This window comes from Onychomys torridus, chromosome 21, assembly GCF_903995425.1.
Source record: "Onychomys torridus chromosome 21, mOncTor1.1, whole genome shotgun sequence".
NCBI lineage: Eukaryota > Metazoa > Chordata > Mammalia > Rodentia > Cricetidae > Onychomys > Onychomys torridus.
The window spans coordinates 17,876,615-17,904,410 of record NC_050463.1 but is presented as its reverse complement, the minus strand read 5'-3'; the positions used below and the strand labels follow the sequence as shown (position 1 = coordinate 17,904,410).

General features: G+C 47.2%; 1 protein-coding gene across 2 annotated transcripts in view; it reads left to right on the top strand.

Moving 5' to 3' along the window:
• The first annotated feature begins 2,272 nt into the window (after positions 1-2,272).
• Prkce (protein kinase C epsilon) overlaps positions 2,273-27,796 on the top strand; it is a 485,801-nt gene continuing 460,277 nt past the window's right edge. For both annotated transcript variants that reach the window (XM_036170614.1, XM_036170615.1), the window contains exon 1: positions 2,273-3,653. In XM_036170614.1, the coding sequence (XP_036026507.1) occupies positions 3,306-3,653 (348 nt within the window). In that variant the 5' untranslated portion in view covers positions 2,273-3,305. The remainder of the gene's footprint in view (positions 3,654-27,796) is intronic.

Here is a 27,796-nt window from a genome sequence, read left to right as displayed (position 1 = left end):
TTTAATATGCCCCCAAAGAAGGGATTTAGGCCAAGTCTATCTGCGTGTCAGATAGGGTCTGATGGGTAAAGTTAGCAAGACCGTAGGAAACACCAACTAGTTAAGTCAGGAACACTAACTAGTTAAGCCAAGATCTCTAAGTGTAAGAAATCCCTGACTTGCTGACTGCCTAGCAGGCCCAGGACTAGGGTAGGGCAAATGAAACATTCCATTCAGGTAAAAAGCTTAATGGGTGGCAATAAACTAAGTAAAGCAAATTGTACGTTTGGAACTATTTAAAATGATCTAAAAATGGCATGTTCTGTTCTTCCTGGAAATCCATATTACCTTTTACTTTTTTTTTTAAAGATTTATTTATTTACTATGTGTACAGAAGAGGGTGCCAGATCTCATTACAGATGGTTGTGAGCCACCATGTGGGTGCTGGGAATTGAACTCAGGACCTCTGGAAGAGCAGTCGGTGCTCTTAACCTCTGAGCCATCTCTCCAGCCCTCACACTACCTTTTACTTTTTAAAAAATGACTTAAATACTCTTTTGTTTAATGAGCTTTTTGGCATTCTTTAAACTTAGAATCTTTGTTTTGTTTTTTAGCACCGGGTCTGCTTCCTAAACACACATTCTGAAGATAAATTCTCATTCGCCATTACTTTTTTTTAAATACTGCATGTCCTGAAAGGAAGTTTTAAAATTATTATTTTTAAGTGTTAGTGATCTTAAGATCATAATCGTCCCCAACGCTGCATTTTTATCACCATCTGTACACCAAGTTATCCCATGCAACAGGACCTTCTCCAACTAATATCAGTAAATGGCGGGGGGGGGGGGGGGCGTGACTGCACGCTTCGATTTTGGGAGGAGATCTGCCAGATGCCAGTGAAACTCTTGAGCTGTGTGTGTTTGTGTCCGGGGTGGTGGTGGTGGTGGTGGTGGTGGTGGGGATTGTACTGCACTTGATATGGCGTTCCTGGAGACTGCCTCTTGCCTCGTCTTTAAGCCACAGGGAATGATAACCCTTTTTCACAGAGGAAAAAGTGGACGGGATGCAGTTTGTACATTTTGGTCTACACTTATCAGAGTTGCCAGATAAACACCCAGCTTTTCACGATCCCTACAAACAGCCGGACTTGCCTTGGCACACGAGTGAGGGCGGAGGTTTTCTTTTTCCACTCACACAGCCCGGAGCTGCTGGACCAGCCCCTTCCCGGGCGCAGGCTGGAAGTTCCCGCTGTTCGGCTCCCGGGGCCTGGCGCACTCCGCCCGGCCCTGCTAGGTTCTACCCAGTCCCCTTGGCTCAGGGCTGTCTCCCGCCCGCCGCCTTCCCGGGTCCCGATCCCGGGCGGAGGAAATTCTTCCCCAGCAGCCTAGGGCTCGCCTCACGTGACCAGCCGCCGCCGCCGCCGCTTCCAGAGAGAGAGTTTAAAGGTTATGGAGGAAATTAGCATGGATTCAGCCACCGGCCCCCAGGAGGGCGCAGCTGGCTTTCCCGCAGCCCGGACGCCCGCTGTCAGCTCGTGGATCCGAGCCTCGTCCCCTTAAGGGGCACACGCGAGGTCCCGCATGTGTAGGAGGAGTCACTTTGAGAAATAAACAGACACTCGAACCGAGCCGGGCCGGGGTTCTACCAGGCTTTCACTTGTCAACAAGTTCTTGCAATCGGAGCAAGTCCGGGACAGATCCCCAGAGGCGAAAATCTCCCCAAGGAAAAGGAAGAGGAAAATTAGGTTTCAAAACTCACACCCAGCAAAAGAGCTCAACAGTCCGGGTCTCCCCCTCCCCCACCGCGGCACAGTAGAGAATCCCGGGACAGAGTGACAGACAGGCCAGCTCTACCGCGGGCGGCTGGTGACCGCCGCGGTTCAGGCAGAGTGGGGAAAGGTGCTGAGTCTTCTGGGACATTGCGACCCCCTCCATTCCTCCAGCCCCGGCTCTAAAAGATAGTGTTGGCAGCAGAGTGAGCGAGAGATGCGCGGCCTCCCCGCTCTCTGGGTGCAGACCCGGCTCTCCCAGTGCGGACCAGAGGCGCACAGATTCGGCCTGCGACACTCGCCCCCAGATCCCAGCCGCCACCTTCCTGGGACCCTGGCGGAGTCCTCCCTCAGCTCCCTCGCGCGTCGCTGCCACCGGACCGGGCTGGCCGGCTCGCTGCTGTTTTCTGCTCAGCTCACTTTTCCCGTATTGCTCCCCCAACCGGCAAAACTTTCTATTTCCCCAAACAGTGGCGCGCGCGCGCGCGCGTGCACACACACACACACACACACACACACACACACACACACACACTCACACAGACTGACGTCTTTTGCGCATTTCCTGCATTAGAGGGAGGGAGAATCGCTCGCGAGGCGATCAAGGGAAGGAGATCGCGGGCTGAGTGCTCTGGCGGGCGGCGAGCCGGCGACAGCCGAGAGCGCGGACGCGGGGAGCGCGGCGGGCGGGCGGGCGGGCGGGCGCCGGCGGCCGGGAGGAGGGGCCGCGCCGAGTCGCAGTCCCTGCCCCGCCGCCGCGCTGCGCACCGCCGGGTGCCGGCCTGCGCCCCGAGCCCGAGTGGCGGCCACCTCTACCTCCCGAGCCCGCGCGGATGTGAGATCCCGGGAGCCGGGCGCCTCCCGATCGCCGGCTGCTGTGCTCCACTGCTTGGCCCAGGAGGCGGCGGCCCGGCTGACTGTGAGGCTTGTGGATTTTTAAAAAATTTGGCTCCGGGGAGGACCATTTCCTCTCGACATGCATCCCTCCGGATAGACTGCACATCCTTCAGTCCACCCTCCGCCCCGCGCTGTCCGAGGCAGGCGCTGGGTGGGCGAAGAGGATCCGGGTTGAAATCTGCGCCCCCGGTTCTCGTCCCCGCCCCGTCCCGCCGCCCCCTCCCCCTCCGGGACTCGAAATTGCCGGGGGATTATGTTTCGGAAAGGTAGGTGAGCGCCGGGCGCGGCGCCTGCTTCTCCGCACACGGACCCGGAGAACCAGCGAAGCAGCGAGACAGCCCCCGCGGCTTGCAGCGGAGGCGACAGCTCGTCTCCCCCCGTGGAGGTGTCTCCGGTGGTGGGGGGAGAGACTTGCTCCAAAAACGGACGTCTCCAGCTCTCCCCCCTCCCTGTTTTCCGTTAGGAATCCGGCGAGGAAATACATGCACTCACTGAGAATCGCCGGCGCCAGGGCGCAGCGCCACAAGGTGTAACGAGAGAGTGGGGTGGGGCGAGAGGGGACCCAGGAGTCCCCCAGGCTCCCAGCGCGCCTGCTGCCTGCTCTTCATTCCTGCCCTCGGGGCGGACAGAGTGACCCCGGCTCCAGTTCCCTGCCCCGACCATGGTAGTGTTCAATGGCCTTCTTAAGATCAAAATCTGCGAGGCCGTGAGCTTGAAGCCCACAGCCTGGTCGCTACGCCATGCAGTGGGACCCCGGCCACAGACTTTCCTTCTGGACCCCTACATTGCTCTCAACGTGGACGACTCGCGCATCGGCCAAACAGCCACCAAGCAGAAGACCAACAGCCCGGCCTGGCACGATGAGTTCGTCACTGATGTGTGCAATGGGCGCAAGATCGAGCTGGCTGTCTTTCATGATGCTCCTATAGGCTACGACGACTTCGTGGCCAACTGCACCATCCAATTCGAGGAGTTGCTGCAGAATGGGAGCCATCACTTCGAGGACTGGGTGAGTCCAGCCCCTCCACGTCCAGGAGCCCGGGGTCCCAGGAAAAGACTTGCTGCCTCAGGATTGGTCATGGGGCTCAAGGGTGTGTGTGTGTGTGTGTGTGTGTGTGTGTGTGTGTGTGTGTGTGTGTGTGTGAATTTCCTTAAAGAGGCACGTTTCATTTCGTAGCTGGAGAGACATACACATTAGGATAAGAAATATGAGATGTGTCAAGTGGGCACTGTCCCTTGGCCCCTCTGTGCCCTCCGGAAAATGGGCAGTACAGGGGGCTTGCAAGTTGGGAGAGCCCCAGAACGCAGGTGCAAAGCTTGGCGGAGGGCACCTGCTACCTTCTGCTTGTGCCTGGTGGGCTGGCTGAGTGATTGTGTGTGGGTGAGTCTCTCCGTCCTTGGAGAGACACGTGGGGCTCAGACTGGAGGTTTCTTGTGCATCCTGGCGTTGTTCTAGGTAGCCCAGTGAGTAGCTTTATAGATCCCTCTGGTGGAAAGCCCCCCTTGTTCCTAAATCACTGGTTAGTTCGTCTGCTGACATACAAGAAGAAGGTTTGAGTCCCAGAAACACCAGGCCAGCTAGTTTTGCCCATCTATTTAGAATGCTGTATTTTAAAAAAGGGTTCTGTTCGTGATTATAGGAAGTCAGGACTCTGAATCTTAAGATGACATGCTTCCATGGTTTGATTGCCAAGACACTGTAGGATCAAACACTATTTCTGAAATTGAGTTAATTGTTAACTGATTATAACTGTCAAGTATTAGGAATTTGAAAAAAAAAAAAAAAAAAAAAAGCCTTGCCCATATACCTTCAACCAAATGCATTCAACCTTGGCACTTGGACGGTGAGAGAAAGCAGTCCTCCCCCACCCGGTCTCTTCTTGGAGAAACAATGTTAAATTAGGAAATGAATGGCTCTGTCTTCAGATGTGTTGCATGTTTCTATCTGGAGCAAGTGTTGCTATGGGATGACTATATTTTCAAGATTCTTTGGTTTGCACAGAGCTGTCTCTGCTGCCTACTGAGGAGTTGCAGAAGAATCACTTTCTGCTGGAAACACAGATAACTTCATGAATATCAGGGGTCAGAAGGGTGCACATGTCCTTGGCATATCACTTTACAGCATATTTTTAAACGTATTTTTCAAGGACAGGGAGTTTTAGGGGGAATGGGGCGGGGGGAAACTGCTCCTTTATGCTCCCGGCTGTGATAGAGCCTTCTGGGAACCATGGTTACTAAAGGGCTCTTAGGGCAAGCCTAGTAAACCACATGAGTCGAGGAGCTCTAAGAGATCCGTGCCTTCCACGTTAGACAGCAGGCAAACTGTAGGATCCTGAACTCAGTTTTCCTTCCCTTCTGGCCCCCTGTCATTTTACTGTTATCCATGGTGATGCCCAAAGGGGCGGGGGGGGGGGGGATTACTAACTTCAGAAACAGACTTGAGTGTTAAGCATCTGTGGTTTTGCATAAAAAGGGGAAGAACACTTTGAGTAGCAGGAAGGTGGGGCATCTGCAGGAGGTGCTAAGCAGGAATAAACAGTGGGCTGAGAACAGTGAAGGTGAACAGCAGGTCCATGTTTTCCACATGCATGTTCCAGTTGGAAGGCTGCTTCAGAGTGTCTCTGGTAACACTGAATGGGGGTCTACTCCAGACGCAGGGCAGAACAGGATGCTACCCACAGAGATCCTCAGCTCTTCTAGGGAAGTGTGCAATCTAGCTCATTGCTTGATAGCTATTCTCCAAGGCTCTTACATTTATGCTGGATTTGGCTCTAGACCAGATCTTCTAGTGCACAGGCAAAATTTCCAGACAAGGACACTGAGTTCCAGAGAAGTTAAGTGGGTACCCAAGGTCGCATGGCGAGCACAGGTGGGTTGGAGGTTGATCCCTCACCTCCTATTGCTCACTGTTTGCCCAGTGGGGAACAGCCTGTCTGGCCTCCCAGGCTATTTATTAGCCCTGCAGATTCATATGCTGTGGCCCTGACATTTTTATTGTGTGCGATAACGTAAAGTGCTTTCAAAATCATTATCTCTTCTGCCTTGTAGCAAGTGTGAATTGGATATGACAGGCACTGGACAGATTAAAAACAAGACCGAGAGCAGCCCAAAGAATGAATCAAACCATGGAGCTGGTTCTGACTCAGGGATGTTGTGGCTGCTCTCTGAGATGAATATGGGGATCCCAGCAACACGTATGACCAGGCTGGAAACAGAGACAAGTGCCAAAGGGCCACCTTCCCCATGTCTGTCACCCAAGTACCCCCACAGCATCACAGCTGTAGGGAGAATTTCCTGCGCTCAAACCTTTGTGCTCCCCTCTTGGAAGAAATGAAGAGACATGTCCATTTGTAGGTATGGCTCTGAAACCTGGCCTGAAGAAATCGGATGTGTAGAACATTTGGAGAGCATAAAGCAGCTGCTCCTCTCTTTACTGTGGAATATCTCAGCTGGCTCTGTACTCACCTGTTCACTGAGTTCCTCTTATGTGATCAAATCCTACTAGCAACTCGACCATTTTAAGGAACCCAGGGATAAAGAAGAGGCCACAGGTTATGCTCAAGGGGCTTGCATTTCTCTAGGGAAAGGACACTAAACTGCTGCATATAGACACTGGCGTGGTCATTTGGTTCCAAATGAGTGGTACTAAAGTAGGTTGGAAGTTCAAAACCAGGCTGTGCTAGGAGGGTTGGGAGAATCCAGGAAGGCTCCTGGAAGAAGGCAGCATGCACATTGAGTGTAAAAGTGTAGGTCATGTTCAAAGACATACCTGCAGAGGACATGGTGTGCCAAGCTTGGGCAACGCTGGCAGAAAGGCATGGAAAGCGCCAATGTTCAGGGCTGTGAAATGCATAATTACGGCTGAGCTGAGGACAAGGCAGAGCAAAGTTTGTCCAATTCAAGACTTTTCATTCACTACCAACTGAGCTATAATTTAATATTAAAAAAAAAAAAAAACAAGCCTCAAACAATAAAAACCCCAAACTGATTCTTTTCCTTGTGCTAATCTTTTCCCAAGCCCCACTTTGCCTTATAGAGTCCCACGTTTGGATCCGATGGTTTCAGTTTGTTTAATTTTCTTTGTTGAAATTCAGATAAATATGAATGTGGAATATAAAGAAAGGAAGCTCATCCCAGTGCCTTTTGACATCATTAGGGATGTGGGGCTGAACACTGAAACTCCAGAGCAGGGGGTTGAGAAGACTGGGGTGGATTTTAGAATGTGAGAAGCCCAGGCTGAGGGAACTCCCCTCCAGACAGCAAAGAAGATAGACATTCCAGGTTATGATGACAAAGGGGGCTGCCTGCTGTCAACACAGCTCGAGGCAAAGAGAAGGACAGATCTGAGCTAAGTTTTTGACGAACTAGATGCTACTGACTCAGGTGTGCATAGGTGTCACTAGGGGAAGGTACCAGGAAGGTAGAGTCTCTGCTCTGCCCCCCTCAGAGCTCCTGATTCCGTGGCTTGAGGCAATTGTGAGGAATCTGCATTAGTGCTCTGTCTTTTGAGTTGCTTGCTTTGAGAAATATAGCTAGAGTAGGAATTGTGAACAGAAGAAGGGCTCCAGAGGTTGATGTCAGGATGTCGTTCTTTATTGGTGTCCACATTTTTTTTCCTTTACTTATTTTGATTTACTTAGCATGCACACTTACGTGCACTCACACGTGTGTGTGTGTGTGTGTGTGTGTGTGTGTGTCTGTGTGTGTGTGTGTGTGTGTGTGTGTGTGTGTTTATCAGAGGACACATTGCAGGAGCTGTTTTCTCCTTCTACCTTGTAAGTTCCAGGGATCACACTTACAGTCAGGTTCAGCAGCAGGCACCTTTCCCAGCTGAACCATCTTCCTTGGCCCTCCTTTATCTTTTGCAACAAAGTCTCCTCACTAAACCGGAACTTTGTTTCCACTGCTCTGGTTAGCTATCAGGTCGCTGGGATTCCAGGCCCCTGAGGCAGAACCTGACTTTTGCATGGGTCCTCAGGGTTGTGTAGCAAGCCCGGGACTGCCTAAGTCATCTCCTAGCCCCGTATTTCTTAAACAAGACTTGTAAGGATAATTGTGTCAACCATACATATTGGGATTCATGTTTGAGACAGAGGTTGGATGAAGGCTGAATGTGGTGGCTTTGGCTTAGGGGACACAATCTAGGGAGAAGGCGTTGAGGGCAGCCTGTAAGTGACAGTTGCCCCTTTGCTCTGGGTTTCTTCATGTATTGCTTCAATCATGTACAAACTGAGCTCGGCTCTCTCTTTGACCAGCTGTGCTATGCTGGCAGAATCTTTGGTTTGTGCCACTTCCTTGATTTATCTGGTCACAAGTGCATTTATTTATGATATATTTATTGGTTTTTAGAGACAGGATTTCTCTTCGTAGCCCTGGTTGTCCTGGAACTTGCTCTGAAGACCAGGCTGGACTCTAACTCAGAGGTCTGCCCACCTCCCGAGTGTGGAGATTAAAGGTGTGGGCCACCACGCCTGGCACAGATATATTTATAATATAGTGGCTATGTCTGAATGTCACCATCCTTTGAGAGGGAGGCAGTTCTCCAGAGAGCCTGTCCTGGTTTGCCTTCTGTTGCTGGGATAAGCCACTCTGACCAAAACCAATTCAGAGAGGAAAGGGTTTATTTGTAGTCTATCAGCCAGGGAAGCCAAGGTCAGAGCCCCAGGTGGGAACCAAAGCAGAAACATGGAGGAACACTGGTCACACTGGCTGGCTTCCTCCAGCTTGTACCCAGCTGACTTTCTCATCTATCTCAGGACCTCCAGCCCAGGAGTGGCACCTCTCATGGTGGGCTGGGTCCTCCTGTTTCAGTTAGCAATCTTGAAGATACACCACAGACATGCCACAGGCCAATCTGATGGAGAAGAGGTCCTTCTTCCTGGATATGTCAAAGGGACAGCTGAAGCTCACTGTGACAGCTGTGAAGGGTCCATGCTGGGGTTAGACTGCTTGGATTTTAAGGCCACCTTTCCCCGTGACCTATTTCTTCCATGACCTTTAGCAAGCCATTTAACCTTTCTGAAATTTGGTTTCTTCCTCTGTTTAAGAAAAAATGGATGATGGTGAAATCATCTGCCTGAAATGGTGGTTGTGGGGGAATTGAGTTTATACACACAGTGTGCTTGGACCAATGCCTGGCCCTTAGTTATCTACTCAAAGAATGTTTAATAATTGCCCTGTTGAATCCCCTAGCACTGGAAAGGGTAGGCTAGTGGACTGGCTCTGCCCTTGGTCAACAAGAATCAGTTGAGGGAGGTTCTTACAGCACCGGTGCCAGGGGCCAGCCCCTAGCTGTTCTGATTCTGATAACCTTGTGGATTCTGCAGGCATGGCTCTGTTAAATATTCTCCTGATGGGGTCCTTGTACATTGCACAAGGATATATCTCTATCCTCTTAGGGAATTTCTGACAGTTTTCAGCGGAAAGGCTCGATGGGGCTGGGAACTGTCCATCCAGGATCCCTTTGTATATGCCTTCCCTATTCTTACGATACTTGCCATCCATCTAATTCAATATGGCTTCCCTCAGCACATCGGGTATTGTATAACTATTTTTTCCATTAGTTCTTGGTCTAGGGCTAGCACATCCAGACTCCTGCTTCATGGCAGTCAAGCATTAGTTCTCTCTCTCTCTCTCTCTCTCTCATAGACTCTCTTGCTTCCCAGGTCACTTGCCATTGAGTCATTGAGTTCTCACTGTATTTCCCAGACACTTACTCGTTATGACTTTGAACATGTGACTTAAGCCCTGAATGCCTATTTCTTGGTTTGTAAAATGGGAAAATGATAATTCTCACCTCTTAATGTTGTTGTGTGCATGAAGTAAGGAAGTTACATGAAGCTCGCAGAGAAAGATCTGGGCATATTGTGCTTCAGCAATTTTGTTAATATCTGAAGAATTATGTTTACAGATTTAGATGAACATATTAAAGATGAACATATGGCCCAGTGAAGGATATTTTTCCTTTGCTCTGTGAATGTGTTTTCATGAAAAGTCTTAGATAGTCTAGAAATAAATTTAATCTACTTATACTTAACAATTTTTTCTTTTATTAATTCTTTCAGAATTATATATCCAATGTATTTTGATTATGTTAATCTCCACAACTCCTCCCAGATCCAGCCCCTTCCTTAGCCACCCAACTTTGTGTCCTCATTTTTCAAAACTCGTCAACCCCAGTCTGTGCTGCCCACCTACTCTTAGGTGTGTGGGGACCCACTGGAGCATAGTGGACCAGCCAGTCGCCAGATTCCTAAAAACAAAAAACAAAAAAAAACCCAGTCTCCTCCCATCAGCAGCTATCAATTGCCAATCGTGCCCCAGCTTTTGAAAGCAATTTAATTACTTGTGATCAGATTGATTTGGAAGACCTAGGAAGGATGGCTGTTGTGGACAATGTTTCATTATTTTCAGAGGATGATTAGTGATCAGAAATAGGAGCATTTACGAGTTGATGTTGGTTTGACTATACCAGCCTTATTTAGTTTGAGGAGTTAAACACATTTTCAACGCTGTTACCTTTAGATCCTATCTCTAGATCATACTGAACTTGCAACTCCATAATTTATATGAAGGCTTTTCTTATCAACCGTGACATTTGATTGTGCATGGTATATCTAAAAATCAATGCATGTGGTATTGTATGCCTAATCCCTGCCCCCCAATCTAAGGTAGTTTTTCTCAGCTCAAGTAACGTCAACTCTACCTTTGTAGACCTAGGCCATCAACCAGGAGGTGCTGTCCTTGATGCCTCTCATATTCGCCTCCACCCTGTATCCAATCCATGGCAGCAGCATGTGCCATGTCTGCCGCGAGACTAGATCCCAAGTGTTACCATTTTCCATGTCTTTCCTGGGCTTGAGTCCCTTACATTGTGTCTGGATTATCTCAATAGTCCCCTAATTGGTTCCCCCTTGCCTGAACTTTGTCAAAAAAAATCCCTCGGGGGGGGGGGGGGGACCCAATTCCTTCCTGTATGACAACCCGCCAGGCCTTGAGAACCTCCTGGCTTATTGCCTACTCCTTGTCACCTTGTTTGTGAGTCTCTGTCACATGGGCCCATGGTCGCCTTAGACATACTCACCTCGAACCCGCCTCGGTCTTCCTTCATTTCTCTCTCGTTTTCCTGAGTGTTTCTTCTACAGAGAGCCTCCTGGATCAAACCTTTACTCAAATGCCACTTTCCCAGGAAAGTCTTTGCTAAAGGTCTTATCCAAATTGTCACTCTCTTTCAGGATTTATGATTTTGTTTTATCATTGGATTATTGTTTTGAGACTGAGCTTTACTGTGTCACAAGCCCTCAATTCTTTGGCTTTAGCCTTCCAAGTATGGGGAGAACAGTTGCCATGCCTGGCTTTCCCAGACATTTTACTGTTTTAGTTTTAAAGGCTTATTAATCTTTAAGGCAACACACAAAGTAATGGGTTTCATCATGACATATATACACATACACACATATATACATGTATATGTGTGTGTGTGTCATTGTACTTTGATTGTATCTCTCCCTTTCCACTTTATACACCCTTTACATGGTTCCTTTTCCTTATCTTTGTCTCCTGTGCTTCGAATTTTTCTTATTTATCTTGTCTAACATCAGGACAGAAGTTCTATTAAGACAGAAGTTTTTATTCATTTTCATCTTTCAGCAACCCAATCAGTACCTAGTTAGTGTATTGGTGAATGCCAATGGAGAAATGCATTCACCTACCAGGCCTGGCTTGGCACAGTGGTAGATAGTGGGGTGCTGGTCAGGCTGAAGGTATGTGTGGCACAGTTCCTGCCTCTGGGGAGCGTGAGAGCTTGGCACGTGCTTGAGAAGACCAGAAGGGCAAGCGTTTGAGAGGATATCTTTTGCCATATCCTTTTTTTTTATTGTTTGAGAAGTTCATGCATGCCTATAATGTGTTTTTTTTTAATCAAATTCATCTCTAATTCCCTCCCCGCCAATGATTCTCCCACCCACCCCACCATGTTCCTCTTCCTTTCCCAATTTCATGTTTATTCTGTTTATAAACTCTCTCAGTCCACTTAGTGCTGTCTGGTCATGGATATAGAACCCTCTACTAGCAGATAGACAACCTCTTAGTAGCTGCATCCCTCAGGAAAGCTGACTTTCCCTCCCCAGCTGCCATCAATTACCACAGCTAGGGGTGAGTCTTCAGCAGGTCCTCCCCATCCATGCCAGGCTTTTGTCTTGCTTGATCATCTGTAGGTCCCATACATGTAGTCACAGCCACCGTTCCGCTGTAGGGGTCTACTCCATTTGACTATTCATAATCGTTCCTTCCTTCCAGAATGGTCCTTGAGCCTTGCAGGGAGAGGGGGTGATGTAGCTGGCCCATTAGGCTGAGTTTTCCACAGTCTCATGTTATCTGCATGTAGTAGTCCTGGTGTGGATCTCTGTATGGATCTCCATCTGCCGCAGAAGGAAGGTTCTCTGGGGAGGGTTGAGAGGTGCACTAGCTTCTGGGTTTATACAAACAATCCCTTTGACAGTTGAAAGAGAGGAGGAAGAATTCCGCGGAAGTCTTTGCAGACGTTCTGGCAGGAGAATGTGCTGTTATTTGCACTACACCAAAGACTTTCTATGGAGTCTGAAGCTTCTCAAAGTGGGAGCTGTGTACCCACTGGGTACCCAGGGCCTGTACAAGGTGCTGTGGTAAGAGGAAACACAGAAAGCCCACTTGTTTTTTTTTTTTTAATTTGTTTGTTTGTTTTTGTTGTTTTTTTTCCGAGACAGGGTTTCTCTGTAGCTTTGGATCCTGTCCTGGACTAGCTCTGTAGACCAGGCTGGCCTTGAACTCACAGAGATCCACCTGCCTCTGCCTCGCAAGTGCTGGGATTACAGACATGCGCCACCACCACCTGGCCCCACTTGTTCTTATTTGCAGAATTTAAAATCAGCTTTAAATTCTTTCCGGGGTTGTTCTACACACACACACACACACACACACACACACACACACACACAACCAAACCAAACCAAACCAAACCAAAAAACCCAAACCTCTTGCAGTTAGCAGTGGCAAGACACCAGCCCCTGAACTCATGGAGCCCACTGAAGCATGTACCTGCAGCTTCCAGAACTCCAGAGCAGGCCGGCACTGTTTTACATAAATAAAAGCTTCACTTGGCAAAACGCATTTCTCTCCAAGTTCCTCTGGGTATATATGGGCTTGTTAAGTAATTACAATCTATTATATGTTAATCAGCAGGGCTGCACCTGGTTGAAATTTAGTTTTCTGACAGAAACCATGGGAAATGGCCCAAAACCTCTGCTGGGCTGAGAGAATTGTGAGGACAGGGTCGTACTGTGTTGTTGTAACTCACCCCCTATCCAAACAAAATAGAAACTCCAGAGGTAACAGGTTTGGACTCTGTAATATCCTGCCCAGAAGAGAAACTCAAGCCTGCCACCAAACCCCAGTGCCAGAATTACCTCCTGCCTCCCATCTTCCCATCCTATCTCCCTCTCTGTGGAGGTCACCTTTAAGCCAGCTGTGTCGATGTGTGCCTGTAACCCCAGCCAGCATTTGGGAGGTGGGGGAAGGAGGAGATGCTTTTATTTGGTAGCATAGGCATACATGCACTGAGTTTGCCACCTGGGAAGTATTTAAGGCCAGCAATGTAATCAACTCAAGAAGAGTTTGGAAAAAAAATGGTGGGTGAATCTAGAATTTATTATTTTTTTGGGGGGGTGAAGTATACTTTGATATTACCTACATCCTTAGTGCCAGTCTCCTTCCCATGTGGATAGAAGCGTCTTGTGAATGGGAAGTGTCCTTTCTCGCCCATTGACGGCTCCCCAGAGCGTGAGCTGTTCAGGAAGTCTGAGAAACCCACTCACCAGTTAGTTAGTCAATGGACTCTCTGGAGTCCAGGCCTGTTTTGTAGGAGCGCCCATCTGCCTATCCTGTAATCCAGTCGACTCGTGATGCACTCTTAGAAACTCACCAGCTGAGCAGAAAAGGAAGATGGTGGGTGTGGTGGTTTGAAAGAAAATGCCCCCCAAAGGGAGTGGCACTATTAGGAGACAGGAGGCACTATGAGGCACTGTGGAGACAGGCTTTGAGTTCTCATATATGTTCAAGATACTGTGCAGCATCACAGTTCACATCCTCTTGCCTGCAAGATGGTAAACTCTCAGCTACGTCTCCAGCACCATGTCTGCCTGCTTGCCACCATGTCCCACCATGATGATAATGGATTGAACCTCTGAAACTGTAAGCCACCACCTCAGTGAAATGTTTTCCTTTATAAGAGTTGCCATGGTCATGGTGTTTCTCCACAGCAATAGAAACCCTAACTAAGGCAGTGGGCCACACAGAAGCTGCTGAGCAGTGGCCAGAGTGGAGTAGTCATTTATTATTCTGGCTTTCCTTTCATCCATTGGGCGAATGTTTATTGAATGCCTTCTGTGCTGAGCACCATGTCATATGAGCAAATGGCCTAATAGGAGACACGGTGTTTATCAAGGAGTATCAGAAATACACTGGTGTATAAACTCACAACAGAGAGGAAGTGCTTAGTGTGATCTTTGTGAGTGCGGCAATACTACCTCTCTGCAGGGCTGGGTGGGCCGACATTTTCTTTCTCCCGGAAACTTATTGACTGAGGAGGAGTCAGATGATACCTGTCCATCAGGGGCACTGCGCTTACATTCCACATATGTGAAGTCAGGGGTTAGCATGGCCAGATGCTCTTTGGGCTCCTGCTGATCATGGTCTTGACCGACTTCTCGAACCCTGCATTTTGGGCTTTGACTCTGCTCAACCTGCCTCTTGATACTTTTTTGTCTCTTTCATTTCCCCAAAGTTGTCTTGCTTACTCTGGAAACTGCCCAGTTTTCCCCCCCTCTATCCTTTTCCATTGTTGTAAGACCACCACGCTACTTTTCATAGCTTGCTTCTCTACCTAGAGTCCAAGGACCACAAAACGTAAATTTAAAATGATCTCTCTTTGTGTATTATCAAGCCGTAGAACCATCGGGGATATTCTAAAGACAAACCAAGAAGCAAGCAGACTTTTTACAATGTAAGATCTAGGGTTCTATGCCATTGCCTTCTGCATTGATGGTTATTTCAACCATTTCAGGTGGCTGAGAGACTCACCCGTCAGCCATTAGAGATGGAACATAGCATCAACCAGTGTTTGTCAGACTGTCTTTTAAGGGGTAGGAGTCTTGTGGTGTTTTCAGGTCTCAGTGATCAAAGAGGCTGGGAAATGTTACAAAGTCAGATGTACCTTAGTGTGCCAGAGACTTTTATTTAGGGCCCCAACAGGGCTGGGGAGGTGAGATAGCTCAGGGAAGTGCTCATTGTGAAGGCATTAGAAGCTGATTGGCTCCACTAGTACCCCAATGTCAAATGCTGGGCCTGGCCGTGCACGAGTCCCACCCAGTTTCGGGAGAGGGAGAGAGGGTGATGGTCCGTGCTTCTAACCTCAGCACTTGGGAAGCTGAGGTAGGAATGTTGCTGGTTCCAAGCCAGTCTAGGCTACAGTGTAAGTTGTCTCAATAAAGAACTCAGCCAATAAAATAAAACAAAATGAAACAAAACACCCTGGTGAAACCTATTACTTAAATGCTAAGCTACATAGTTAAAATATAAAACTAAGTAAATAAATAAGAACAAACAAATAAATGGACAACACCAAAACATCAAATAGCCAGGCCATGCTCCTCTGAAGAACTAGATGTTTCTTTTTTAGTTCTATTATGATGCTTTGATCCATAAGCTCGGACTTCATTTAGATAATTGCCCGTAAGTGACAGAAATCAACAAGGCAAGTTGCTCTTCTGACTGTCATAAATGATTATTCTTAGACATTCGTAATTCTTCTCCTTTTCAACTACATGAAGTTCTTTCCTACCTTCCAAGTGTTCAGGGTTTATCAGGACTAGGAGGCTGGGGAAGGACAGGTCTGGGGTGGGAGGGTGGGGGTGGGAGGTCCAGGAGGTCTGGGGTGGGAGGTCTGGGGTGGGAGGTTTGGGGTGGGAGGTCTGGGGAGGGTGGAGGTAGGAGGTCTGGAGTAGGAAGGTAGGGGGTAGGGGATAGGAGGTCTGGGGTAGGAGGGCGGAGGTAGGAGGTCTGGAATAAGAAGCCTGGCTCTTGTGTTTTTGTGAGATGGAGAAAGTCTTAACCTCTTGAAACTTGTTCGTTTATAGAAGGGTCTTCTTAGCTATTGTTGTTGTAGTAAGAGTTAAATTAGATAAAGTTACATGACCGTACTTGGGCATTTAAGAAATATCTCTATGCCTGCCCTGCTGATGAGTCCCTGAGAACAACCCATCCTTTGCCTCATAAATATCAAGCCAGTGCTTTACCACCGAGCTGCATCCTGAGCACCAAATCTAGAAGCAGATAAAAACAGTCTGCGATGGTTAATGTTGTCAACCTGACAGGGTCTGGAAACACGTGGGACACAAACTTCTGGACATAACTGTGAGGGAATTTCTCTCTTCTACCTTAGAAAGGTAAAGAGGTAAAGAGATCCACCCCTAAATGTCGGCAGCACCATTCCAGGAGCTGGGGTCCCAGACAGAAGAGAAGGAGAAAGTGAGCTGAGCACCTTACTCCATGCCTCCTCACTATGCCATGTGACTGGTTGCCTCAGGTTCCAGCTACCATAGCTCCTCTGCCAGGATGACCGTTTCCTCCAACTGTGAGCCAAAGTAAACCCTTCCTTCCTTAAGGTGTTTTTCTCAGGTGTTCTCTGGCAGCCATGAGCACCTTCCTTTGTGTCCTTTTGCTGCCCTGAAATATCCATCTTTTTTTTTCCTTGCAGCCACCCTGAGCCCAGATTCCAAATGAAATACAGGATGCTCAGTTAATATGAATTTCAGATAAACAGCGTATCATTTTTTTTTTTTTTAAAACCAAAGATGTGTCCTAAATATTATGGGTGGCATACTTATACTAAAAAAGTATCCATGTTCACCTGGAAATAAAATGTAGCTGGGGCCTTCTATTTTTATAGTGGTGTTTTGAGTCTATCTATTCCTTACAGTCCTAGCAGCTATGTAAGCATGGCCATGAGCAGGAATGGAGTGTCATGCTTGGCATCTTGTTCCTCTGAGGACAAAGGAGGGACATTAGCTTTTTTAAATATAATTCTAGCAGTAATCAAAGTGAAGAGATGTTTTTGCTTGGCAGCTCCCTTCCATAGTCTGTAAAATCACAGCGGTCATCTCTGCCATCAGATGTGTAGTGGTTACTTTTCTTGTGGTTATGACAAGAGCAACTGTCTTGGTTTCATTTCCTATTGCTGTGTTTAAAAAAAAAAAAAAAAAAACTCCTGACAAACACAACTTAAAGGAGAAAGGGTTTATGTGGTTCACAGTTTCAGGTTACAGTCAGTCCTCAGGTTACAGATACCCCAGGGGCTAGGGTGTCAAAACTAGTGCAAGTTGAGGAAGCTAGTTACAATGTATCCACTGTCAAGAGCAGAGAGCCTTGCATTAATTCTCTGATGCTTGTGTTCAGCTCTCTTTCTGCTTTTCAAGTCCAGGCCTAGCCTATGAAATGGTGCAGCCAACATTCAAGGTCTTCCTACCTCCAGGGACGTAATTAAGATAATTACCATAGATGAGCCCACATTGACACTCTCTTCCCTGGTGACTCTAGATTACGTTGACAGTGAAAACTAACCTCCACAGAGACTTAAGGAAGAAAGGGTTTATTTTGGCTCATCGTTTGAGAGCAGTCCTCCATGGCATGGGAAGAAGCATGGTGACAGGAGCATGAGGCAGCTGGTCACATTGTCTGGAGTCAGGAGGCAGAGAGAGGTGAATGTTGCTGCCCACCCCACTTTCTCCTTTTATTTAGTTTGGAACCCCATCCCATAGGATGCTGCATCCCACAACCAGGGTGTCTTCAGAAACTCCCTCATAGACATGCCCAGAGGTTGTCCTAGATGACTCTAGATCCTATCAATTTGATAACAGATATCAACCATCACCAAGGGGGAGCCTCAATTAGTGATTTATCCTGTCATTTACCATGGGACCCTGCACCTCTCCTCCCACACTGACAATCCCCAGTGGTGTGCAATGCCTGGTCGTGGTGACCCTACTGGTTATCAGTTTAGAAAGAATACTGTACTGGAGTTCAGGTGACTGGGAACTAAGTCATGGAGAAGCTTTGGAGATTAGTTATTGTATATTTGTTAGTTTACTTCTAAGGAACCCAGGGGACTTGTGTGAGATCTATGTAGGATTGTGGTAGCATAGACCTTCCCACTCAGCATGAGGGGTTATCCTTATCACAGTCCGCATAACACACCCCATTCTCCTTACCTGGCCAGCCCTCCAGGGCCTGTGGGATACACACCATCTTCCTTTCTCTGCTGGTGGCCACCTTGACTTCCCAGCAGGAACTTCCCTGCTGAAGCCTGGCCTTTCAGGTCCTCCTTTTGTTCTGCTTTCTACACCCCCATTCCTAGAGCACCCCCAGCCCCCATCTCCCTCTTTCTGGACAGCTCCTGGCTGCAACTCTTTTGAATCACGGTAGTGCCTATCCACTGTCTGTGCCTCTGTTGGGAAGTCTTCCTGCCGGGCCATTTATGGTGGGGTGCTTCCTGCCTGCTCTCCAGGAGAGGCAGGGAAGATTTCTGACTGGAAGAGTCCTGCTGTCTGGTGCCATCACTTGGTGTACCGCCTTGTGCACAGATGTGGATTGGTTAGATAAACATTTTGTACAGCTGCTTAAGTTATACGCTCTTTAGTTATTCGTGCTGAAGTGTTTTTCTACCTTTCATAAGAAATTAGAATGTGGTATTAAAATTATATTTGGATGCTTGTGAGCATACACACACACACACACACACACACACACACACACACATACACACCTTAAAATTCAAAAGGGCAAGGGTGATTTCAATCATTTATTTAGAATCTAGCATCACCCTAAAAGTGGCAACTATAATAATAACATTACTGTTTGCAGTGCTAAGACTAGAACCCAGGGCTGCGTGTATGCTAGGCAAGTGCTTGACCACCAGGCTACATCCCAGCTCTAACTAAATTCTTAAAGCCATATTTGGTTCATTAAAAACTGGAGCATAAGGCACAGAGTGCCACTGCACTCCACACACTTTCCTCTACTGTAATTATTCATGTGTATATATTTTTAAACTTAGAAGTTGAGAAGGGCTCAGCAGAGTGCCTGCCACATGCCGAAGCAGGTAACTCCACGGTTACCATAGTGCCAGGGTTTACGTCAGAAGGACGGGAGTTCTAATCTCTGCCTTCTTCCCTGGCCACTGAACCAGCGACGTGACCTATGGACCAATTGCATAACCTCTTTTATTTCTTCATCTGTAGCACAAAGCCTGTGATAGCTAAGTGTGTTGTTTGGAATAAATAGCATCGTGTATACAGAGTACTTAGAAAATGCTTGTCGGATGATAAGCACACACAAATGTTGGTTATTAGGACTCTATTGTGAAATGTAAATTTTGACTTCTGTGGTTTGAGACTGATTATGTTGTTAAGGAGGCCATTTGACTGAATTTCTGTGTCTGAGTGTCGCGTGGGTTTAGGGGGTGCCTTTCATCTGAGGGCTACTTCTTAGACAGATGGTAGCTCTCGTTAGAATGAGTTGCATGGCAAATGGCTGCAGTTTGCCAAGTTTGCATTCGCTGCCCGCTTTCAAGCATTTATAGGCCAGTATATAGTCACAGAGTGCAGCATTCACAGCCTGCTTGTTTATTTTCGCCAGCCTGACTCTGCTGCTAATGAGCGCTGTGACCTCTGGGAAGAGACTTAACCTCTCCCAGCTTCGAGTTCCTCCGTTGTGAAGTGGGACAACCACATTGGGTCTACTCACATCACTGGCCTGTAGAGCCTTGAAAGAAGAAAATGTGTCACACACATCTAAATTCTAATGAGGGGCACTTTGGGACTTGGAGAGAGAAGTGATATATCTTCATCCAAAGTATATAAGTGAGGGCATGGAAGCAAGAGACTTCCCAGGTTCATCAGCGTTTTGGTTTCTTAGCCTGACTGTCCACATCACGCATACCATTGCTGGGGGTGAAGATTTAAAATGTACTTCTAGGATAGTGGTCTTGTAGAAGGCACCCTCCCCACCCCTGCAGGAGAACATGGTTTCAGCCTCCTTATCCCTACATGGCTCTTTAAGAGTTTCTCTTTATCACTGCTTATCGTGACTGTGTGCAGGCGCCCGTAGAGCCTGACTATTTCAGGGGAAGAAGGGAGGAAGACAGATAAGATTCCGAAACAAGCAGGGGTGGGGGGTGGGGGTGGAGTCGCGTGTCTGTCCCTTGGCGGGGGGATTTGCAGCTGTGGCTTGGGCTGAGGAAGCCTCTGTGCCTAGAGAGCAAGTTAGGCCCCCATGAAGGAGGTTTATAGCTCAGATGGGTGCCCTTGAGCTCTGCCTGGTGCTCTGGCCTCATCTCCGGGCTCTATTCTCTGTAGTGCAAGGGGGCTGGGTCTTACTCTGTTCTGTTACAGGGATGGCACAGCGGGGACCCCCACAAGGGGTTGTGGGGTCCACATTTGAAAAGACATCATCGGTCACAGGAAGAACAAGATGTGAGTAGAGGTACTTCTTGGCAAGTAGTAGCTTCAAAACTTAAGATGCTTGTAATAGACACTAAAATTCTGTTTTTGAGTATTGGGGTGCATGTGTACTAGTATGTTTGTGTGTGGTGCGTGCATGCGTGTGTGTGTGCATGTGTGTGTGTGTGTGTGTGTATGTGTGTGTGTGTGTGTGTACACGAGTGCATGTGCACACATGCTTGTTTATGTTATACTAATACTCTGTAAGCTATCCAGATCCCATTTGTCTTTGCTGGCAAGGTAGCCTTCTTCACAGAAAGATTAACAATGTATGTGCCTCTTTAATGGGATCTGGGTTTTCGGGAACTCAGCATCATTCATTTATTCCTTTCCAAATGTAGACTTTCTCCTCATTCACTTGCTGTCACTCTCTCCTGGGAATTGAACCTAGGATCTTGCGCATGCTAAATAGGTTTTTCTCTCTCACTTTCTGACATTCCAGCTCAAATTTAAATAAATCTCAAATTGCAATTTTAAATATGAAAATAGAATGCTATAGTCATTATTACAATGCCTTGTAGGCAGGTAAGTATTGATTTCTAAACCCTGCAGGATTTTTTTTTTTTGCATGTGTATGTGTGTATGTATTCACATATGTGGGATGTATGTGTATGAGGGGCTGGTGTACATATGTGTCTGTGCAAATGCATGTGGAGACCCGAGGTCAATGCCAGACATCTTCCTTGGTCTTCCCCGACCTTCTATGTTGAAGAAGAGCTTTTCTCTCACTTGAACTTGGAATTCACCTACTCAGCTAGTCTAGCTAGCCACCTTGCTCTAGAGATCCTTCGTTTCTGCCTCCTAGGTGCTGGGATTACAGGCAGCCACCATACCTGGCTGACATTCACACAGACTCTGGGGATTTGAAGTCTGGTCTTTAGGCTTGCACAAGTACATTACCCAGCAAGGCATCTCCCTAGCTTCTGCTTTCTTATTGTTGGTTCCAATTTAGAAAAAAAAAAAAAAAAAAAAAAAAAAAAGACCGTGTCCTAGAAGACTTTCTCACCCAGCCTACTTTAAGGTGAGCGAGGTAGAGGTGAGAAAATAAAGAAGAGGGGGTCCCTGCACTCAGCACCCCCATTTTGGCGCTCAAAGAGTTCTATAAAGGATGACGTGTTAAGATTGTCCAGGGAGAGACAAAGAAAGGCTTCCCAGAGGGGTTGACATTGACTTTGGTCCTAACGATTGGGTGGGGATGGATCAGATGTGCATGCATGGACCCTTATGCTTCTTTGCCTGCCTCCTCTTCAGGACTGGATCTGTAACAGCTAAGGATGCAGACATGCCCCCAGTGAACCAAAACCTTCTGTTTTCCAAGAGCCCCCATCTCTTGAAGTCCTTGCAAGTGGCATTTGAAGTCCAGATAGTGGCGCCTCTGGGTTCCTAGGAGCCATTGGTATCCAGATTAGAGAGTTTAGTGTTCATGGCCCGTAGTAGATGGTGGGTTTTCCCAGCACTGGCTGCATCCCAGCCAGCCTAGGACAGCTCTGCCTCTTCTGATTATTGTACAGAGACTTCAGAGAATGTGGTGTTTTTGGCCTCCTCCATTGTGAGACTACACAATGTTTATGCATTTGTTTAACAATATGCATGTTCTCTTCTTATTTTTTCCCTTCAAACTAGTGGAGTAGTTGTCTTAGTGAATGCTCTGTTGCTGTGAAGAGACACCATGACCACGGCAGCTCTTATAAAGGAAAGCATTTATTGGGGGCTTGCTTATAGCTTCAGAGACTTAGTCCGTTGTCATCATGGCAGGAAGCATGCTAACAGAGAGACATGCACAGTGCTGGAGAAGGAGTTAAGAGATACACCCTTATTGATAGGGGGAGAGAGAGAGAGAGAGAGAGAGAGAGAGAGAGAGAGAGAGAGAGAGAGAGAGGAACACTAGCCTGGGTGTGGGCTTATGAAAACCTCAAAGCCCACTCCCAGTGACACACTTCCTACAACAAGGCCACGCCTCCTAATCCTTCTAATCCTGTCAAAGAGTTCCACTCCCTGGTGACTAAGCGTTCAAATATATGGGCCGTTCTTACTCACACCACCACAGTAATAAATCTACAGTCCTAGTTTGACACTTGAGAACAAGACGCAAGCACATGATGGGATGACTTGGTGGCTGAGGCAGATGGACCAGCACCCAGATCTTTTGGATTTTAGGATAACAATATGTAGTTAATAGGGGATATTAACTGCACATGCCTAGGTAGTCAGGACCTGGCTCCAGAGCTACTGATATCAGAGCTATTGTGCATGGATTATCACTATTCAGTTCTATGTGGAAGCTGTATTCACAATGCCTTCTCTCCTTGCTTTCCCTTTCCCTTCTTCATTATCCCTTTTATCTCTCTTATGGACAGCCATGTGTGGGTAACTCCCATACATCATTTTCCTTCCAACTGAAAATGAAAAAGAACTCCACTGTCTAGTGTCAGATATTCATTAACTACTCATTTATAAATGGAACAAATAGCTTGGAGGTTAAGTGGTTTGATCAAAGTAAAAAAAAAAGGATCTAGTAACTGTGGATGTGAAAGAATAGGTTTCCTGATCCCTAGTGGGGTGATTGTCATGTTATAATACACCGTATCCATCACCCATCCATCCACCCGCATTTACCACCCATCCGTCCATCCTTATCCATCATTCATCTTTCCATCTACCCGAGTTTATTGGTGGTGAGTTAATGCTACTGACGTTTTTCCAGAAGGTTTAGTACGCTAGCACTTTCACTTGTTCTTTCAATCCGTTGCTCAACCTTGGCTGAGGCGGGCCTGAGTGTCTACCCTCTGCACTGACCGAACTTGAAACTTGTCCTCTTGGTTGCAGTAACCACTTTGCCGGCCCATGAGTGGTTGGTTTCTCTATGTGAGAAGGGTGGTTAAAACTAGCTAGTGGGGGATTGGGGTTTGGTGTTGCTTGACTTTCTTAGGTTGGCTTTTCCTTAGTCTCTTTTGTCCTCGCTGCTTCCAGAATTTTGTGAAGTAATCTGGGGATGTTCATTGTTTGTGATTCCATCAGCCCATTGGAATGACTTGATTCTTTTTTTGTTGTTTCTTTGTTTGTTTGTTTTTTGAGACAGCGTCCCTGACTGTCCAGAACTCGCTATGTAGATCAGGCTGGCCTTGAACTCAAAGACCTACCCTTACCTCCCATGTGCTGGGATTTAAAGGCCTAGTCTATCATGCTTGGTCTTGGCTTGATTTCCTTGGTCTGAGTTGCAACAGTTCCCCTGGATCAGGGTCCCCAGATTGTGTCCCACATAGTCAAAGGGGTTGATGCGACAGACACAGTTAATGCTCAGGGTACACTCAAGTTAGACAGGCAGGTGGTGGGTTGAGAAGCTCAGCACCCTGCAGGACTTTGCACAGCCTGCCTCTGATTTCTGCTTTCCACAGATGACTGGGATGTGAGCAATGTTTTCAAACTTGTTTCGTCATGCAGCCTGATCAGTTGTAGGCACCTGAGCCTAAGGAAAAGAAAGAAGATCAGATTGTGTAATTGTTTATATATGAAAATAGTGTGGGCAGAGTCCTGACCAGCAGGACTTAATGATATTCTAGGAGTTCATTCTTGCTTGGTCTATGGGCAGTGACATTTATAAAGCAAAGCCAATTCTGCCCTTCTGGAGACTGTTCCTATAGAATGACATGGGCTGAGCCAGGCATCATTCAAGCTCTGCAGTGAAGGTGGATCTCAGCATTTGGCTGCAGAGATGTGGACATGGTCCTTGGGGCTGACTTGGAGACTGACTTTAGGTTTTGGTGCTTTATTGTTTCCCAGGGCTCATCTGGGATTCCCTCCTTCCTGTGGCTGGGACACTCACGCACAGTGAGGTGCATGGCTCTGTCCCAGGCTGACATTGACATTATGTGTGTATGGGTGTTTTGCCCGTGTGGATATCTGTGCATCACATGAATGCCTGGCCCCATGGAGGTGTCACATTCCCTGGAACTGGAGGTACAGATGGTTATGAGCCACTGTGTAGGTGCTGGGAATTGAACATGGATCCTCTGGAAGAGCAGCCAGTGCTCTTAAATGCTGAGCCATCTGTCCAGCCCCTGAGGCTGGTGTTTTAGAAGCATTTAGGAGAACAAGTATTCTTTCTCCCAGGGTGCATTGTTGGCACATATCCATGACAGGTAAAGAGTGTTCAGGAGACTCTTGAACCAGGTCCTCACCCGTGACAGGGCTCTGACTGAGACCACATTCTATCAAGTGCTGGAGGGTCTTTACATAAACTCTTGAATGCTGGGTCAGGCTCCAGCTAACTGCTTTATGGACACATTTCTTGATTACATCACATTTAAATCTGAGGGCTTAGCACTTTTCCACTATAAAGGAAAAGCAGGCCATAAATGACTGAGGAATTTTATGGCTCTGCCCAGAGCTCAGATTGGAAGCCAAGGAAAAAGAAAATTCTAGCTTCCTGTTGGAAAATCAAATGGAAGAGGAAAAGCAAATGTTGGAGCTAGAGAAAGAGAGAGTCCACAGCAGTGTCCGCTCTGCTGGCCTGCTGGCCTCGACAATTCAGGGTCCCTCCCCATTCTGCCCTCCCCCCATCTGTAACCCCCCCTTCCCTTCTTTTCTTTCTTTGACCTTTGGCTTTATTTCAAGCCTCATTTTTTCTTTCTTTCTTTTTTTGAAAATTTTATACATGAGTACTGTGTATCATTTCTATTCTCCTCTCCAGCTCCTCCCAGGCCCCTCTCCAGTTCATGACCTCTTATTCAATTATTATTATATCTCTATATGTGTATATACACATATATATATATATATAAACACAGCCTGCTGATCCCATCTCATGTTGCTTTTATGTGTTTTTAGGGCTGGTTTCTTAGGATTGGATAATTTATCAGGCAGGGACTTGTCCTCAGAGAAGACTGATTCTGTCAGCAGATACTAGTTGTCTGTAGCTCTTCATCTAAGGATGGGGCCTTGTGAGATTTCCTCCCATGTGTGTTGGCATGTCCACTGGTGTTGTCATTGTGCAAGTCATGTTTAGGTGACTGTATTGTTGAGATGTCATGGGTGCAGCGTCTCTGTAGTATATGGAAGACACTGTCTTACGGCAGATGTCTTGGCCCTCAGACTTAGAGTCTTTGTGTCCTTCTTCTACAATGTTGCCTGAACAGTAGGTGTAAGGGTTGGGTTATTGATGGATCAGCTGGGGCTGGACACCTCATGGTAAGTTGTTCTCTGCAGTTAACCAGTTGTGTCTTTCTGTAATGGCCTCTACTGCAAAAATAAGTGTCTCTGGTCAAGGCCAATGCATGAATCTGTGGGTGTCAGGTCAGCAGTAGTAGGTTACCATCAAAAGCCCTTACCTTCAACAGGCACAGGTAGTTGGCTAGGTCTTCCTGATGACCTCGAAGGTCAAAGTAAAGCAGACACTGGACTTCCAGTCTGGGAAATGAATGAGAGAAGTAATGATCTTTGGTAATAAGATTTTTTTTGGTATGTGTGTTAGATTATTTCCCCCCCCCACCACCAGTGCATGTTTGTGTGTACGTGCGTGTGTACGTGCAGGTGCACACACCTATGCGTGTGTGTGTGTGTGTGTGTGTGTGTGTGTGTGTGTATGTGTGTGTGTGTAGGTCAGAGGTCACCTTCAGGCACCTTTATCATTTCCCTCCTTATTATCTTAAATGGGGGTCTTTTACTGAACCTGGAGCTCCCTTTTCTACCTAGATTGTCTGGCCAGTGGATGCCCAGGATCCACTTATTTCTGCTCTATTCAGTGCTGAGGTTACAAGCCTGCACTACCTGGCTTTTCTATGTGGGAGTGGAGATCCGAACTCAGATCCTCATGCTTGCACAATGTGTTACCCATGATTCACCTGTCTAGTATTTCGATTTCCACTTGCCTTCAGTCATCTACATACCTGATTTTTAACCTGGTGCTTTACGTCAGAGAAGGAAAAAGGAAAGGTAAATTATGATGAGGTTGGCCAAGCCCAGGGAAGGCAGGCAAATCCTGGAGACTGGACTCCACTGTCAATTACAAGTACACAGTACAGTCCAAAACATTACAAGTTGCAAAATAAAGCAGGGCTAGGATGAGCATACATTAAGCAGTCTCCTTGCTAGCAAATGTTTCCTTGGGCCAGGAGACTCCAGGAGTCGCTTGGCATCTCAGCTTGAGCCTTAGTTCTTCTTAGCCCTCTTTTCCCTCCCGTGGATAATACGCTGGTTTTAAGTCTTTACTTGCTTTCTTTATCTCGTCTTTTACTGGAGGGCGGTAAGAGCATTTGTGTCCTCTTTCGGGGAGATAAATACAGTCATTCTCACTGCCGTTTATCATTTCAGAACTGGAGTGGATCTCAATGAATCATCCCAGATGCATTTAATAAATGATTCTCCTGGGCATTAGCTAATTTTAAACCGGTCTGACAAGTTTCAAAGTCCGTTTTGGGGAAAACTTAGTGGTGCATATCCAGGTTGGGTTGCCATTTACGCCATCTAACCTTGCTCCTTCCCAGCTGCTGGTCTGCTGGGCATGGTTATCACTAATCATCGAAGGTGGGGCAGAGGGGAGGATGGGTCCGGGTTGGGCTGAAGTTTATGCGTGCAAGAGTTCAGGCCTGTGCTTATCACCTGCCTGCACTAGGAATTACCTGAGGTGTTGGGAGGGCTGAACTGTAGCTCACAGGGAGTTGGGTAGGATGCAACCTTCCACCAGGAAGCCTTCCAGGCTTGCAGCATGGGCAGGCTGGGGAGGCGCAGGCTCTTGGGATGAAAGTAGCTCAACATTGCACCTCTTCTGTCAGGTGCTCCTTCTCCTTCAGGCGGTGGCTGGAGATAGTTCTGTCTCTGGCAGGCGCTTCATGCTGAGCTTCTGCTATGACAGCTCTCTTCTTGATGTCAACATCAAGGCGGTGGTGAACGGACATCAGTTGTTTTGTTTTGGAGAAGCTAAGCATCACAGTGGGAGGATCTTTTTAGACCTGAGAAGTTCTGTGAGCCCCAAGATGACTTCAGTAAACATGTGGGTACCTTATCATTGTCAGTAGAAACCTTGTCTCCAGGTTCCCCCAGGCTCAGGATGAACCTTTGGTTGCTTCTCTATAGAGAACCTGTGGACCTTTGGTGGGTCACTTCTATTAATCTACAGCAGTCTGTTGCTTGCCTACAAAAACATTTAAAAAAAAAATCAAGACAAGTACAGCCAAACAACCTGAGATATTTTAATAATATCTTCAAGGCATGTGAGCCTGGTCCCCTTTGATCACATGCAGCTCAGAATACATCAGTGTGAAGAGGAAATCTGGACCTGAGGCTAGAGCGTAGATAGAGAGTATGGGGTTCTCCTGTGAGGCAAACTTTGATCCACACCCAGAGGAGAAGCCAGAGTGTGCCAGAGATCACCTTGAAGTGCGTTTTGCAATTGCTCTCCACCTTTGAGACAGGCTCTCACTCTGAACCTAGAACATGCAGATTCAGCTAGACTAACTGACCTGCAAGCCCTAAAGGCTCTCTTTTGCTGTTTGTATAAACATGTATCAATTACACAAATCAGTGAGTTCCACTGTGACATTTTAATACATGTATGTGATGTGATTGA